This window comes from Triticum aestivum, chromosome 2D, assembly GCF_018294505.1.
Source record: "Triticum aestivum cultivar Chinese Spring chromosome 2D, IWGSC CS RefSeq v2.1, whole genome shotgun sequence".
NCBI lineage: Eukaryota > Viridiplantae > Streptophyta > Magnoliopsida > Poales > Poaceae > Triticum > Triticum aestivum.
In genome coordinates this window covers 376,137,186-376,152,743 of record NC_057799.1, presented here as the reverse complement: position 1 = coordinate 376,152,743, position 15,558 = coordinate 376,137,186, and the positions used below count along the sequence as shown (strand labels likewise).

At 52.5% G+C, this 15,558-nt stretch overlaps 2 protein-coding genes across 2 annotated transcripts; one reads left to right on the top strand and one right to left on the bottom strand.

Moving 5' to 3' along the window:
• The first annotated feature begins 233 nt into the window (after positions 1-233).
• LOC123049363 (purple acid phosphatase 22) lies at positions 234-2,237 on the top strand. Its single transcript, XM_044472288.1, has 5 exons — positions 234-488; positions 563-854; positions 937-1,517; positions 1,606-1,694; positions 1,806-2,237. Exons 1-5 carry the CDS (start codon positions 342-344, stop codon positions 2,029-2,031), a joined length of 1,335 nt encoding a protein of 444 aa, XP_044328223.1. The 5' UTR covers positions 234-341; the 3' UTR covers positions 2,032-2,237.
• Positions 2,238-8,808: 6,571 nt separating this feature from the next.
• Positions 8,809-10,325, bottom strand: LOC123049362 (uncharacterized). The gene is made up of 2 exons (XM_044472287.1): positions 9,988-10,325; positions 8,809-9,885 (listed from the first exon to the last, which is right to left on the bottom strand). Exons 1-2 carry the CDS (start codon positions 10,262-10,264, stop codon positions 9,095-9,097), a joined length of 1,068 nt encoding a protein of 355 aa, XP_044328222.1. The 5' UTR covers positions 10,265-10,325; the 3' UTR covers positions 8,809-9,094.
• Between the last annotated feature and the right edge of the window lie 5,233 nt (positions 10,326-15,558).

Below are 15,558 nucleotides of genomic sequence, written 5' to 3'. Positions count from 1 at the left end.
AGTCCGAAGTGCATGTTACTGGTTATGTTACCCATTATGTCTAGCCTTAAAAAAAAGTTTTAAAGCGGGCGAGAGGTGGGTGAGTCGCACAGAGAAGTCACCGGCAAGCAAAGGGCGCCGCGGGTGTGGTTCAGCACCACTCTGCGCTACGACGCTTCAAGCGAAAGGCTGCGCAAAACCGTACGTTCCCGTTCCTTGACGCCATCGACACCACCCGCCCGGCCATTGCCATCGTCGCTGGCGGCCGTTGCCAATGCCAGAGTACCCCCACACTATATGATCCATGCACGACGATGTCGAGCTGATCCTCCCAGGTGACTTGCATACCACTCGTCGAGGCTATGGAGCCAAACAGGACAACGATGCGTTTCGTCGTACTCCTGGTAGTCGGCACGCTGATCGTCTCAGGCGCCGCCGAGTATGTCCGGCCTCCGCCGGGCCGTGCCATCTTGACGGAGCACGATAAACCCGCCTCCCACCCTCAACAGGTATGCACGTCGATCAAATTGCACTTATCGACGCCGGCCGGCCGACGGAGAATTGATTGGCATCTGCGTGTCAGGTCCACCTATCGGTTGTCGGGGCGAACCATATGAGAGTTTCATGGATCACGGACGCCAAGCACGGGCACTCGGTGGTGGAGTACGGCAGGGCCTCCGGGAACTACACCACGTCGGCTACCGGCGAGCACACCTCGTACCGCTACTACCTCTACTCCTCCGGCAAGATCCACCACGTCACGATCGGACCTCTGGATCCTGACACCGTGTACTACTACCGGTGCGGCACGGTCGGCGACGAGTTCACCCTCAAGACACCGCCCGCCGCTCTCCCCATCGAGCTCGCGCTCGCAGGTACGTACTACGAAATCTGTCGCCTCTGGTTGCACGACTTGCACGCTGCCCTGGCCGTGCGATCTCACGGTTTGAAGCTCAGGGGACCTTGGGCAGACCGAATGGACGGCGTCGACGCTGGCCCACGTCAGCAAGAACGACTACGACATGCTGCTGGTGCCAGGCGACCTCGCCTACGCCGACACCCAGCAGCCGCTGTGGGACACGTTCGGGCGGTTCGTGCAGGAGCACGCGAGCCGGCGGCCGTGGATGGTCACCGAGGGGAACCACGAGGTGGAGGCCGGGATGGCGCTCCCGGGCTCGCCCGGCCCGTTCGTCGCCTACACCGCGCGGTGGCGCATGCCACACGAGGAGAGCGGGTCGACGTCCGCGCTCTACTACTCCTTCGACGCGGCCGGGGGCGCCGTCCACGTCGTCATGCTCGGCTCGTACGCCGCCTTCAACTCGACCTCGGAGCAGTACGGGTGGCTGGCGCGCGACCTCGCCCGGGTCGACCGGCGCGCCACCCCGTGGCTCGTCGTGCTGCTGCACGCCCCGTGGTACAACACCAACGCGGCGCACGCCGGCGAGGGGGAGGCCATGAGGAAGGCCATGGAGCGCCTGCTCTACGAGGCCCGCGTCGACGTCGTCTTCTCCGGCCACGTCCACGCCTACGAACGCTTCGTGAGTTGTTGCTTTGCTTGACTCTCCCACTTTACCTGCCTGCGCGTGAAAGTGTGAGAGTCTGATGGACACATGTTAACTGCTGCAGACAAGGGTCTATGACAACGAGGCGAACCCGTGTGGGCCGGTGCACATCACAATCGGCGACGGCGGGAACAGAGAAGGGCTTGCATTCGAGTAAGTTGCAAATTGATTCGTTTCAGTTTGCCAAATGAAATCGTGTCATCGCATTTCTATGGGCAGCACTTCTCCATAGCTGAATCATATTTGTGTGGTCGCCGCACGCAGTTTTCAGAAGAATCATAAGCTGGCTCGGCTCTCGTTGATGAGGGAGGCGAGCTTCGGGCATGGCCGGTTGAGCGTGGTGAACGCGACCGCGGCGCGCTGGGCATGGCACCGCAACGACGACGCCGACTCCACCGTCCGCGACGAGCTCTGGCTGGAGAGCCTGGCCGCCAACGGCTCGTGCCGACGGACCCAACCCTTCGCTGATTATTGGAGCGATGAGTTGTAGGCTTGGTACAGTACATTGTCACGTTTACGGGTCCTAACTTCTGTGCTCAAGATCTTCCAATCCGGGATGCGTAGAAGGCGGACGCGCGTGGCCGTTTTGACGTAGACCGGCGCATGGGTGGTAAACTATCTGACAAGCAAGCAGAAATGGTTTTTCTTTCCACTTGTTTTTCTTTTAGCAAAAGAGGGCTTTTCTGTTCGATTTCATTAACGAAACCATTAGACTGAACAACCAGCAAATCATTCGCCAAAGCTACAGATCGACTCCAACTACTACCAGATAGTTCTACGAAATTCTAGTTGTTCCAAGCACCAGCAGGGATGCAGCCCAACAAGCAATCTTTTTTTGCAAGAGATAAAAAGAGAACATAATTTTCTTTCCACTCGTACTTGTATGCTTACAGAGCTTTTAAGCGCATCTACAACTCGTACATGTATGCTTACAGAGCTTCTAAGAGCATCTACAACTGAACTGGACAAATCCGGGGCATGTCCATGGACAGCGCCAATCCTCAAATGTCCTCATTTGCCACCATAACCTCTACTTTTAAAATCTCAAATCCATGCATAAAAACACAAGCAATGAACAGTGCACACAAAACAAATTATTCGTACATAAAAATACAGTCTAAACATAAAATTTATTCATAGTGCATAATAAAATCATGAAAAATAATTCAGTCATTATCGGCGTGGATCCACACATACTTCACAAGATCATTACAAAGTTGCATGTGCACCCGTTGATCCCGAACTTGTCGATGAGTTTGGCACAAAATGGACCCTTTTTAAAAAAATCACGAAATGGCCCTATCCGCATGACGCCCGCGCCCGAGGCGCCATGCTAATATCATAACGCCCTGGTCAAAGGCGCCATATGATCAGAGAAGACCTGCCATGTTGGACCGGGCTGGAGGCATGACGCCCTGAACAGGGGCGTAATGCATAGAAGCACAACGCCTTCACGCAGGGCGCCATGCATCTGCTAAAGTTGCCATTCCAAAATTAAACAGTGGAAGTCACATCCATCATGTTATATCTACCTTAGTGCATGCATGGGACTTCAAAGCAAAGGTGCATGCACAGGACTTCAAAGCAAAGGTAGTGGATGTTGTACCAGTACGTACTGTATATGGCAACACTTCAAGTATTTTTTTTTCATCCAATAACAAGCCGAGGCCGATGCAAAAAAGAAAGAATTAACAAGCCTAGGCTGTCTTAGACGGCGAGATATACGTAGCACATACGTATCTTTGTGAGTGCATGCATACATACATAAGTTGGGTGGAGTGATATAGGTGTCATACGTGTGCGGTAAGAGTAGTCTTTCGACCCTGCAAACTTTGCATATTTAGAGCATCTACAGCCGGACTCCCTTTCTCCGCTCTGGTCTGCATCGCTTCCCCTTTCATCTTCATCCATTCCTGTCTCAAAGTCGAGCATCGGCAACAGCGGCAACGCCGGATCCGGCAGCGAGGATGATCCCATCGACCGGGATGCCTTCGTTCGTGAGGCGGAAGTGGGCGACTACACGGGGGTAGCTCAGGCTCCGCTCCATTTCATGTTACCCGGTGTTGTAGCACGAACGCCGACGCCGGCCCGTCCCGCACCATCCGCAGCTCTGCTCGCTTAGCCAGCTCTGTTGTACTGCCCCGCTGCCCTCCTACCCGGGACGGGCCGGCGCCGGCGTCTGCGCTGTGACGCCGGGTGACAAGGGGCGGAACGGAGCCTATACGCCTGGACTGACCGGTACCCTTCATATCCAGCTCATATATGGAGCAGATTGAGCATACAAAGCTGCATGCGGTGCGGGATGGGCCAACATCGGCGTCCGCGCTGCGTCACCGAGTGACAAGGGACGGAGCGGAGCCTGAGCTACCGCCCGCCTCCGCCCCACGAACAACGGCATCCTAGTCGAGGGGATCATCATCGCTGCCGGATCCGGCGCCGCCGCCGCTGCCGGTGCTCGATAGTGAGAGAAGAGTGGACGGGAAGGGAAGGGAAGGAAAAGCGATGGAGAGCGGAGTGGGGAGAGGGAGTCCAGCTGTAGATGCTCTAAGTATGCAAAGTTTGCATGGTCAAAAAGCTTCTCTTATGACACACGTCGACATCCAGATCACCCCATCCAACTTATGTATACATGCATGCACTTACAAAAATACGTATGTGCTACATATATCTCGTGGTAGCCTAGGCTTGTTAAAAAGAGTTGGCATCGGCCTAGGCTTGTTATTGGATCAATTTTTTCCCCTTGAAGTCTTGCCATATATGTACTAGGCTTCGGAAGTCTCATGCAATATCCACTGTTTAACTTTGCAATGGCGAGCAGCAACTTTAGCAGATGCATGGCGCCCGGCGTCGGTGTTCATGCTACAACACCGGGTAACAGGAAATGGAGCGAAGCCTGAGCTACCCCGTGTAGTCGCCCACTTCCGCCTCACGAACGAAGGCATCCCGGTCGATGGGATCATCCTCGCTGCCGGATCTAGCGTCGCCGCTGTTGCCGATGCTCGACATTGAGACAGGAATGGATGAAGATGGATGGGGAAGCGATGTAGACCAGAGCATAGAAAAGGAGTCCGGCTGTAGATGCTCTAAATATGTAAAGTTTGCATGGTCGAAAGACTACTCTTACCACACACGTATGACACCTATATCACTGCACCAAACTTATGTATGTATGCATGCACTCACAAAGATACGTATGTGCTACGTATATCTCGCCGTCTAAGACAGCCTAGGCTTGTTTATTCTTTCTTTTTTGCATCGGCCTCGGCTTGTTATTGGATGAAAAAAATACTTGAAGTGTTGCCATATACCGTACGTACTGGTACAACATCCACTACCTTTGCTTTGAAGTCCCATGCATACACCTTTGCTTTGAAGTCCCATGCATGCACTAAGGTAGATATAACATGATGGATGTGACTCCCACTGTTTAATTTTGGAGTGGCAACTTTAGCAGATGCATGGCACTATGCGTGAAGGCGTTGTGCTTCTATGCATGACGCCCCTGTTCTCCAGCCCGGTCTAACATGGCAGGTCTTCTCTGATCATATGACGCCTTTGACCAGAGCGTTATGATATCTAGCATGGTGCCCTGGGCGCGGGCGTCATGCGGATGGGCCATTTCATGTTTTTTCTAAAAGGGTCCAGTATGTGCTGAACTTTGGCCAAAGGGCCAGTTTTGTAATTTTTCACTGTTAATGCATCTAAGAAAATTGACAACATGCTCTGTCTCTTGTTTTAGGCGGACTTGAACTCTAGGCTTCTCAAAACCATGTGTGCAGGCTGCACCTTCGTCCTCATCCTTCACAATCATGTTGTGTAAGATTACACGACATGCCATGGACTGCCAAAATGTCTTGGGTTCTAACATCATTGCAGCTCCGCAACCAAATATCCCAACGAGTTTGGAGCACTCTTAATGCCGTCTTCACATTCTTCCTAGCACATTTTTACACTTGCGCAAAGAGATATTGTTTTCTGATGGCTGGTGGCTGACGTGACCGGAGTGGTGAGGCCGCCACTGGTGGCAAGCCAGCAACTGGAGGGTGCTAGGGGGAGCCGCTGGCTGGGGAGGGAGGGGGGCACTAAGGAGACATTGTAAATCCAAACCTTGAAGGTGTTTTTGTTGAAGAACCTCGGCTACCCTTAGCTACCAAACGGCTTACGATAGACGAGTGGGAACCATTATGTGCCAAGGCAGGGGGACGAGTGTGTCCATGACGTGGCAAATTCCTATCATCTGCAGCGCGACTGGTGCTCACAAACTCGAGCCTATCCCTCTCTGCCCATGTTTTCCATGGGCCTCTTCCTTCTAGCCGAAGGGGTCCATGCCAAAATGGACACGTCGCGATCTCGTTTCTTTTGGGAAGGAACGGGCCCGAAACGCAAATATCACATGGTCAAATGGGCGGCTTTTTGTCGGCCCAAGGCCTTGGGAGGCCTTGGGATCATCAACACCAGACTCTTCAATATCGCCCTCATGTGTAAATGGATCTGAAAATTATCGCAAGGGTCGACGGGCTTGTGGGTGTTGGGAAACGTAGCATGCAATTTCAAAAAAATTCTACGCTCACGCAATATATATCTAGGAGATGCATAGCAACGAGGGGGAGAGTGTGTCTACGTACCCTCGTAGACCGAAAGTGGAAGCGTTTGACAACGCGATTGATGTAGTCAAATTTCTTCTAGCTCCGACCGATCAAGTACCGAACGTACGACACCTCCGAGTTCTGCACATGTTCAGCGCGATGACGTCCCTCACCTTCTTGATCCAGCAAGGTGTCGAGGAAGTAGATGAATTCCGCCAACACGACGGCATGATGATGGTGATGGTGAAGTGATCTGCGCAGGGCTTCGCCTAAGCACCACGATAATATGACTGGGGTGTAAACTGTAGAGTGGGGCGCCGCACACGGCTAACAATTGATGTTGTGTGCTTGTGAGGCGCCCCCTCCTCATATATATAGGTGGGAGGGAGAGGGGAGAGGCCAAGGGTGCCCCAAGTGGGGCTGAATCCCACTTGGGCTCCTGCCCTGGTTCGCCCCCCCCCCCCCTTCCTTGCATAGGCGCCAGGGGAAGGAAGGGGGAGGTGGCGCCCCCCGCCTTTCCTTTCTCCCTTGAGGAGGGGAAGGAAGGAGGGACTTGCCCTCCCCCCTTTCCTTTCCCTAGGGCTGGCCGGCCTGGTGGAGGGGCGCACCAGCCCCTTGTGGGCTGGTCTGTCCCTCCCTTGGCCCATTAAGCCCGTATCTTTGCCGGGGTGCCCGGAACCCCTTCCGGTGACCCTATATGTACCCGGTACCCTCCGGAACACTTTCGGTGTCCGAATACCATCGTCCTATATATCAATCTTTACCTCTCGACCATTTCGAAACTCCTCGTCATGTCCGTGATCTCATCCGGGACTCCGAACAACATTCGGTCACCAAATCACATAACTCATATAATACAATATCGTCATCGAACGTTAAGCGTGCGGACCCTACGGGTTCGAGAACTATGTAGACATGGCTGAGACACCTCTCCGGTCAATAACCAATAGCGGAACCTGGATGCTTATATTGGCTCCTACATATTCTACGAAGATCTTTATCGGTCGAATCGTTATGACAACATACACAATTCCCTTTGTCCATCGGTATGTTACTTCCCGAGATTCGATCGTCGGTATCTTCATACCTAGTTCAATCTCTTTACCGGCAAGTCTCTTTACTCGTTCCTTAATACATCACCCTGCAACTAACTCAGTAGTCACTTTGCTGGCAAGGCTTCTTATGATGTGCATTACCGAGAGGGCCCAGAGATACCTCTCCGATACTCGGAGTGAAAAATCCTAATCTCGATCTATGTCAACCCAACAAACACCTTCGGAGATATCTGTAGAGCATCTTTATAATCACCCAGTTACATTGTGATGTTTGATAGCACAGAAGGTATTCCTCCGGTATCCGGTAGCCGTACACAACATACAACTCTCCCCTGGCGACATGGCATGGGCCAACTTATTACTCCCCCTGTTTCACAATATAGTGTGCCCGCGCTTACCGCGATTCAAGTTTGACCGTAAATTTAACCAACGAGACCGGCTGTGGCGGGAGCAAAAATTATATCACTGAATTCATATCGAAAAAACGAATTCAGTGATATAAATTTTGCTTCTGCCGCAGTCGGTCTCGTTTGTTAAGTTTACGGTCAAACTTGAATCTCGGAAAGCGAGCACACTACTTTGTGAAACGGATGGAGTACATGTCTGAGAGCAGAAAGAAACTGCGACATGAGAGAAATTTGAACCCATAAAAATACGGGTCACCTTGAACAAAGCTCCACCAAAAAAAAACCGAAAATTTTGGTGAAAAAAAAAACCCTTAGAGCGTAGAGCAATGTTAGAGGAAAAAGGCACACGATGAGATAAACTGAAAATTTATACGAACCGATCATTTCCCATGGATGGACCATAATGAAATCTCTATAAATACTTATATTTAGGAATGAAGAGAGTACATGTCTGAGAGCAAAAAGAAACTGCAACATGAGAGAAATTTAAACCCATAAAAATACGCGTCTCATTGAACAAAGCTCCTCCGGCAGAAACGCCGTGTGCACGCACCGTAGAGCGTAGAGCAGTGTTGGAGGAAAAAGGGACGCCGGACGATCCAATCCTTGTGCGGCAGCTTATCGTCCTTGACGCGCGACGGAGCCTTGGCGCTTGGCCCTACTCCGCGACGATGGCGAGGACCCGCCCGCCCGCGCGACTCCCTCGGCGCCGCCTACGGCGGTGCCTCCGCAGGTAGAGGAGGAAGGCGAGGAGACCGAGCAGCAAGACGAGGCTGCGAAGGCGGCGGCCACGCCGCTTTCTTCTTATCTCGCGCGTTGCTTGCGTCGGTGGCTCGTGTTGGCCTGGGCGCTGACGCCGAACCCGAACAAGCTGCGGTTGCTGGCGCTCCTCCAGCTGCCCGCCCGCCATCGCTGCTCCTGTCCTGGTATTGGCAGCTCACAGAGACATCCGCGGGACAACGTTGTTTATATTGCACTGCCTCTGTCTGTAGCTCTGCCGCTTGGAGCAAGGCGACGCAAGGAATACGATCACGCGGAGGCGGAGCTAGCTGTGATTGCCGATGAAGCTGAGTGGCGCGCAAATGGAAGGGACGAGCTAAAAGGAGCGACACATTGGCAGGTACGTGGCGTTTGTTTCAAGGCAGGGTAAGGAATCCCGATCCACCATGTCCAAACTTTCCGATGTACTAGCTCAATGGAATACCATATCTCACGCATGTAACATGAAAATCACAAGCTTGATTGTTCAATCATTACATTTGAAAATACATAGGAAAAAAGTAGCCTGGCACACCGAGCAACGCCTGGATTTCCAACGTCAACGTTGCCCTGCACGACGATCGTTTGACTAACACACAAGACACGACATCACCAGCAGGTGATTTATTCGGAAAGCAAATGCGGAGCTACTACCACCAGTAACGTGGTGTAGCAGCAGCGAGCACGTAGACGTGTATGGGCACACTTACGAGGGTGATGAAGCAAAATCAGCTCGCGGTATCACTTCACTTCTTGCAGACCAGCCCGGCGCTGCCCTTGCCGCTGCCGCACATGGTGTCGGCCGGCTCGTCGATCATGTCCACCGCCCCGACGCGGACGACGTCCTCTCCGCCGAAGCGCGCCACCTCGCAGTCCGTCCCGAAGATGTCCGACACCTGGTACTTTCCGGCACCCCCCATCACCGGGATCTTGGCGCCCATGTCAACCCCGGCGCTGACGTAGTCCGGGCGGTAGGTCTGGCCGAGCACGCCGTGCACGTCGGCGCTGATGGAGTTGAACTTGAACGCGACGTTGAGGTGCGCGAGGCTGTCGTCGGCGGTGAGGCCGTAGTCGTGGACCCTCGAGTCCTCCTCGGTCACCGGAACCGCGTTGGCGACGATGCGGAACCGGCCGTCGAGGCGCACCACCACGCCGTTGGCCGCGCCGATGCGTAAGACGGACAGCGCGGGCGCGGAGGCCGGGCTCCAGCTGGCGGCCGGCGCCGCGTCCAGCTCGACAGGCATGCCGTCGAAGGTGATGGCGAGGCGGTCGACGGCGTTGTCCCAGGTGACCGTCCTCTTGACGCCGAGGTAGAGGCGGTGGCCGCCGAAGCGGATGCCGAGCGCCTGCACCCATGTGAAGTCCCGCGCCGGCGCCGCCTGCGCGTTGCGCTTGCCGATGAAGTGCGCGTTGATGTGCAGGTTGGCGTCGGAGAGCAGGCAGAAGTCGGCGTCCCTGCGGCCGTGGAAGAGGAACTTGTTGCCGTCGCCGCCCACGAAGCGCGGGTCGTAGCACTCCGTGCCGGCCAGTTCACACACTGTTGGGTTCCAATGATGCACCAAGCACACGATCGATCAGCAACCTCAACTGTGAAATGACTGCAAAAAAACATGGACGTGTATGTGTGTGGTGTTCTTACTGCAGACGAGCTTGCAGCTGGGGCAGTGCACGTAGCAGAGGTCGCGGCAGCCGGCGGGGCACCGGCGCACCGGGATCATGCACTCTGGGGCCTGCGACGGGCTGCTCTGGTTGTAGCAGCTCACCACAGTGGGCTGCGCGCCGGGGCTCATGTAGACGGGTACCACGTTGGGGTCCGAAAGAATGGGGTTGTCCATAGGCTGGGCACCGACCGTGACGAGGAATGCGGCGGCGCAGGCGAGCAGCACCACCGCGCACGGGCGCCGGACGGACGCCATCGATCACTGCTAGTCGGTCTCTGGGTGATCTTTACTGCTAGTTGAGTGAAGCTGTTGCGAGTGCTCGTGATGGTGTGATGGTGCAAGGCGTGGAACGCATTCTTTTATAGCCCGGGATGATCTGACTAAACTTGTGTCGTCGGAACCACGCATGGCTTTTAGTCCCGGCAAGTCAACTGCCGCTCGATAGATGGCTCGGCTAGCTCCCCCGCGCGCCACATGAAACGATTCCACGCTTGCCGTCCCGGCGAACGGTTGATTCAAATCCGGGGCGCTTGGTCTCGATCTTGGTGTCAAGTGTCATCTGCTCTACGTTATGGCTAAACAGAATCTACGTGCCCAGCTTGGACAAAATTTTATCCTCTTCAGAAAGAAACCAAGACTCAGAGATAGCCTGGCCACCAAAAATTGCACGATATAGATGAAATCTTCAGTTGACGAATACTCCTACATGAGTACATACAATCTTCAGGGTAAAGGCGTAAGGCACGGCCTTAGAGGAACATGGTTAGTGTTCATCTTAACAGAGCACAAGCTAGTTATTATCTTGCTTCAGAAAGTTACTCCAAGCTACACTCTAGTTGCCAATGTTGTGCCATGTTTTTTTAGAAGGCAGAAAAGAATATACACGAAATCCGCTGTGACTGCGAACAACACGGCACACGAGAACCCGTCTGTACCAGGATTTGGTGTTCTGCGCCGGATCGTGTTCGCGGGTTCATCGAGGTGTCCCCTGAATATGTGGCTTTTCGGATCAATGTTCGTGTGGAAGGGAAGGGTCCGGTCCATGCTCCTCCCCCGTTGTTCCACCCCCAGGTCCGGACGACCATATCAATGGTGGGAACACTGACGGTGAAGCTTCTGGTCCACCTTTCTCTAAGCAAGAGTGGGACGCCCTGGGTCCTAAACTGCAGCCTCTCTACCCAAACAGAGCTCCCATGGGCTATGGGGCTAAGGATTCTGTTGATCTGATTGACTCAATCACGCTGGCTGAGAATCCTAAAGGTGTTGGTGTTAGCCCCTTGGCCTCTGTGGTGTGCTTGAACGTGTCGATTCGCCCGCCATCCCCGTCGCTCTCTGGGATCGAAGATTCTCGCGATCATGCTACTTTTGACTCTTACGTTGAGATCATAGCCACCAAGCAGAAGAAGGCTGTGAAGAACCACCCCCCCCCCCCCCCCCCGCGTCCCGGCGAACGGTTGATTCAAATCCGGGGCGCTTGGTCTCGATCTTGGTGTCAAGTGTCATCTGCTCTACGTTATGGCTAAACAGAATCTACGTGCCCAGCTTGGACAAAATTTTATCCTCTTCAGAAAGAAACCAAGACTCAGAGATAGCCTGGCCACCAAAAATTGCACGATATAGATGAAATCTTCAGTTGACGAATACTCCTACATGAGTACATACAATCTTCAGGGTAAAGGCGTAAGGCACGGCCTTAGAGGAACATGGTTAGTGTTCATCTTAACAGAGCACAAGCTAGTTATTATCTTGCTTCAGAAAGTTACTCCAAGCTACACTCTAGTTGCCAATGTTGTGCCATGTTTTTTTAGAAGGCAGAAAAGAATATACACGAAATCCGCTGTGACTGCGAACAACACGGCACACGAGAACCCGTCTGTACCAGGATTTGGTGTTCTGCGCCGGATCGTGTTCGCGGGTTCATCGAGGTGTCCCCTGAATATGTGGCTTTTCGGATCAATGTTCGTGTGGAAGGGAAGGGTCCGGTCCATGCTCCTCCCCCGTTGTTCCACCCCCAGGTCCGGACGACCATATCAATGGTGGGAACACTGACGGTGAAGCTTCTGGTCCACCTTTCTCTAAGCAAGAGTGGGACGCCCTGGGTCCTAAACTGCAGCCTCTCTACCCAAACAGAGCTCCCATGGGCTATGGGGCTAAGGATTCTGTTGATCTGATTGACTCAATCACGCTGGCTGAGAATCCTAAAGGTGTTGGTGTTAGCCCCTTGGCCTCTGTGGTGTGCTTGAACGTGTCGATTCGCCCGCCATCCCCGTCGCTCTCTGGGATCGAAGATTCTCGCGATCATGCTACTTTTGACTCTTACGTTGAGATCATAGCCGCCAAGCAGAAGAAGGCTGTGAAGAACCACCCCCCCCCCCCCCCCGCGTCCCGGCGAACGGTTGATTCAAATCCGGGGCGCTTGGTCTCGATCTTGGTGTCAAGTGTCATCTGCTCTACGTTATGGCTAAACAGAATCTACGTGCCCAGCTTGGACAAAATTTTATCCTCTTCAGAAAGAAACCAAGACTCAGAGATAGCCTGGCCACCAAAAATTGCACGATATAGATGAAATCTTCAGTTGACGAATACTCCTACATGAGTACATACAATCTTCAGGGTAAAGGCGTAAGGCACGGCCTTAGAGGAACATGGTTAGTGTTCATCTTAACAGAGCACAAGCTAGTTATTATCTTGCTTCAGAAAGTTACTCCAAGCTACACTCTAGTTGCCAATGTTGTGCCATGTTTTTTTAGAAGGCAGAAAAGAATATACACGAAATCCGCTGTGACTGCGAACAACACGGCACACGAGAACCCGTCTGTACCAGGATTTGGTGTTCTGCGCCGGATCGTGTTCGCGGGTTCATCGAGGTGTCCCCTGAATATGTGGCTTTTCGGATCAATGTTCGTGTGGAAGGGAAGGGTCCGGTCCATGCTCCTCCCCCGTTGTTCCACCCCCAGGTCCGGACGACCATATCAATGGTGGGAACACTGACGGTGAAGCTTCTGGTCCACCTTTCTCTAAGCAAGAGTGGGACGCCCTGGGTCCTAAACTGCAGCCTCTCTACCCAAACAGAGCTCCCATGGGCTATGGGGCTAAGGATTCTGTTGATCTGATTGACTCTATCACGCTGGCTGAGAATCCTAAAGGTGTTGGTGTTAGCCCCTTGGCCTCTGTGGTGTGCTTGAACGTGTCGATTCGCCCGCCATCCCCGTCGCTCTCTGGGATCGAAGATTCTCGCGATCATGCTACTTTTGACTCTTACGTTGAGATCATAGCCACCAAGCAGAAGAAGGCTGTGAAGAACCACCACCCCCCCCCCCCCCCCGCTCGAGGACGTCCACTGGCACTAAGCTTTCTTCTATTGGTGTGTATCGGGCTCTTGACACGGAGCTGGGTGCGTCTGAGAATCTGCCTGAGGGTGTCCACCCTGCTACTCCTCCCTCCCATACGATTACCGTCAAGACTCGTGTCTCTACCGCTCGTAAGAGTGCCCGGGCACACAATCCTGGTGAATCTGTGGTGGAGCGGGCAGAACGAAGGGCGGTGGAGAAAGATTCGATCTCTGCAGGTAAAAAACCAGTCTCTTCTCCTAAGTTTCTTGTCCTTCCTGAGTATTCGGATGCACACTTAGTTGGGGTGGCTCTCGATTCTGGTTTTTATTTTGATCCTTCTGCTGGTGACCCTGTGTCGGCTATTTCTACAATTCGTGCCAATGAGTTGGCTCAGGCTACTTTGGCCATGGCTCGTGCGGCGTTGGTGTTTCGTGCCTTCACCTGTTGTTGATGTTGTGGTTCCTCCGAGTGTTTCTGTTCCTGTTATTCCCCTTCCTAGTGCTCAATCGTCTTAGAGCATCTCCAACAGCCGTGTGATGCGCAGTGCGCTAAAAAAGCATTTTCAGCGTGCTAATCGCGAGTTTCTTGCGTGGCAAGGAGCGCTTGCTCTAACGGCTGCTGCAAAGTTTAGCGCGCGCGAGCCGCTCCAGCAGCCGCTGCAAAAAAAACTGCACGCGCGCCCTCGCACAAACAACATATGCACTCCAAACACAACCAAAAAGATCAAACACAAACGAAATAAATCAACAATAAATAGTTCAATTTTATTATTACAACTCAAACAAATAGTTTGTCTTGCAATAGAACAAATAGTTCAACAATACACATCAAACATACAAATCATGATGCTTTTTGTCGGCCATTCCATGCCCACCACTCCTTGATGAGATCCTTGTGAAGATCATCGTGTGTTTCGGCACGTCGAATGGCATAATAGGAGACAACAAAACGGGCCACCCTGGCAGCCCTCCGCCACACTCGCACGGAATGTCCCAAAAGCTCATACTGAGAGTAGTCTAAATCTTGGCCACGCTCATTCTCGATGATCATATTGTGCATGATCACACAAGCGTGCATGATGTACCAAAGCATCTTTCAATCCCAAAATCTAGCCGGTCCTCTCACAATGGCAAATTGGGCTTGCAAAATCCTAAAAGCTCTCTCCACATCTTTCCTAGCCGCCGCCTGAGCATTGTGAAAATTAAGATTTTTCTTACCTTCCAGTTTTTTCAACGGCTTCACAAATGCTTGCCACTTTGGGTGGATGACATCTGCAAGATAGTATCCACAGTTGTATGTATGGCCATTTGCTACAAACTGCACCGGTGGCAGTTCATCATTTGCAATCTTATTCATCAATGGTGACCGATTAACAACGTTGATGTCATTCAAAGATCCAGGCATTCCAAAAAAAGCATGCCAAATCCAAGTCTCTTGATCTACCACCGCTTCAAGGATTATAGTGGAACCCTTTTTTGGCCGTGGAATTGCCCATGCCATGCCTTAGGACAGTTTTTCCAACTCCAATGCATGCAATCTATTGAGCCAAGCATACCTGGGAACCTGCGAGCTTTGTTCATCTCCAAAAGCCTTGCACAGTCTTCAGCATTGGGAGATCTCAAATACTCCAGGCCAAACAATTGCACAATTGCGACTGCGAAGCGCTTGACACACATGATGGCTTGACTCTCACCCATGGCCAAGTGGTCATCAACTAGATCAGCCGGAATACTGTATACCAACATATGCAAAGCGGCTGTCACCTTCTAAAAGGTGCTATGCCCGAGCTCTCCGGCGGCATTCCTCCTTTGCCGAAAAAACGATCATTGCTTGCTAGTTTCTCTGCAATGCACCCGAACAACTCGGTGCTCATCCTAAACTGGCGCCGGAAGTACGACTTGGGGTACACGGGATTATCCACAAAATAGTGCCTCATCAATCTGTTGTCGGCATCGAACTTATCCCTCCAAATTTTCTGCCGACCCATAACCGAACCACCGTGCTTTGGTTTTTTATTGATGTGCATAGCTAGGATCATTGCAAGGTCCTCCTACACTTCAATATCAAATTCTTCTTCGGAAGAATCATATGAAGAACTCATCTATAATGTTGAATTTAAACTAGTCTGTAAAAACTACAAACAACATGCACCAAATTCATGTAAAAAATGTGAAGTTGAAGCAATACATACCTTGCAAGCGTTTTGTCAAACACCTT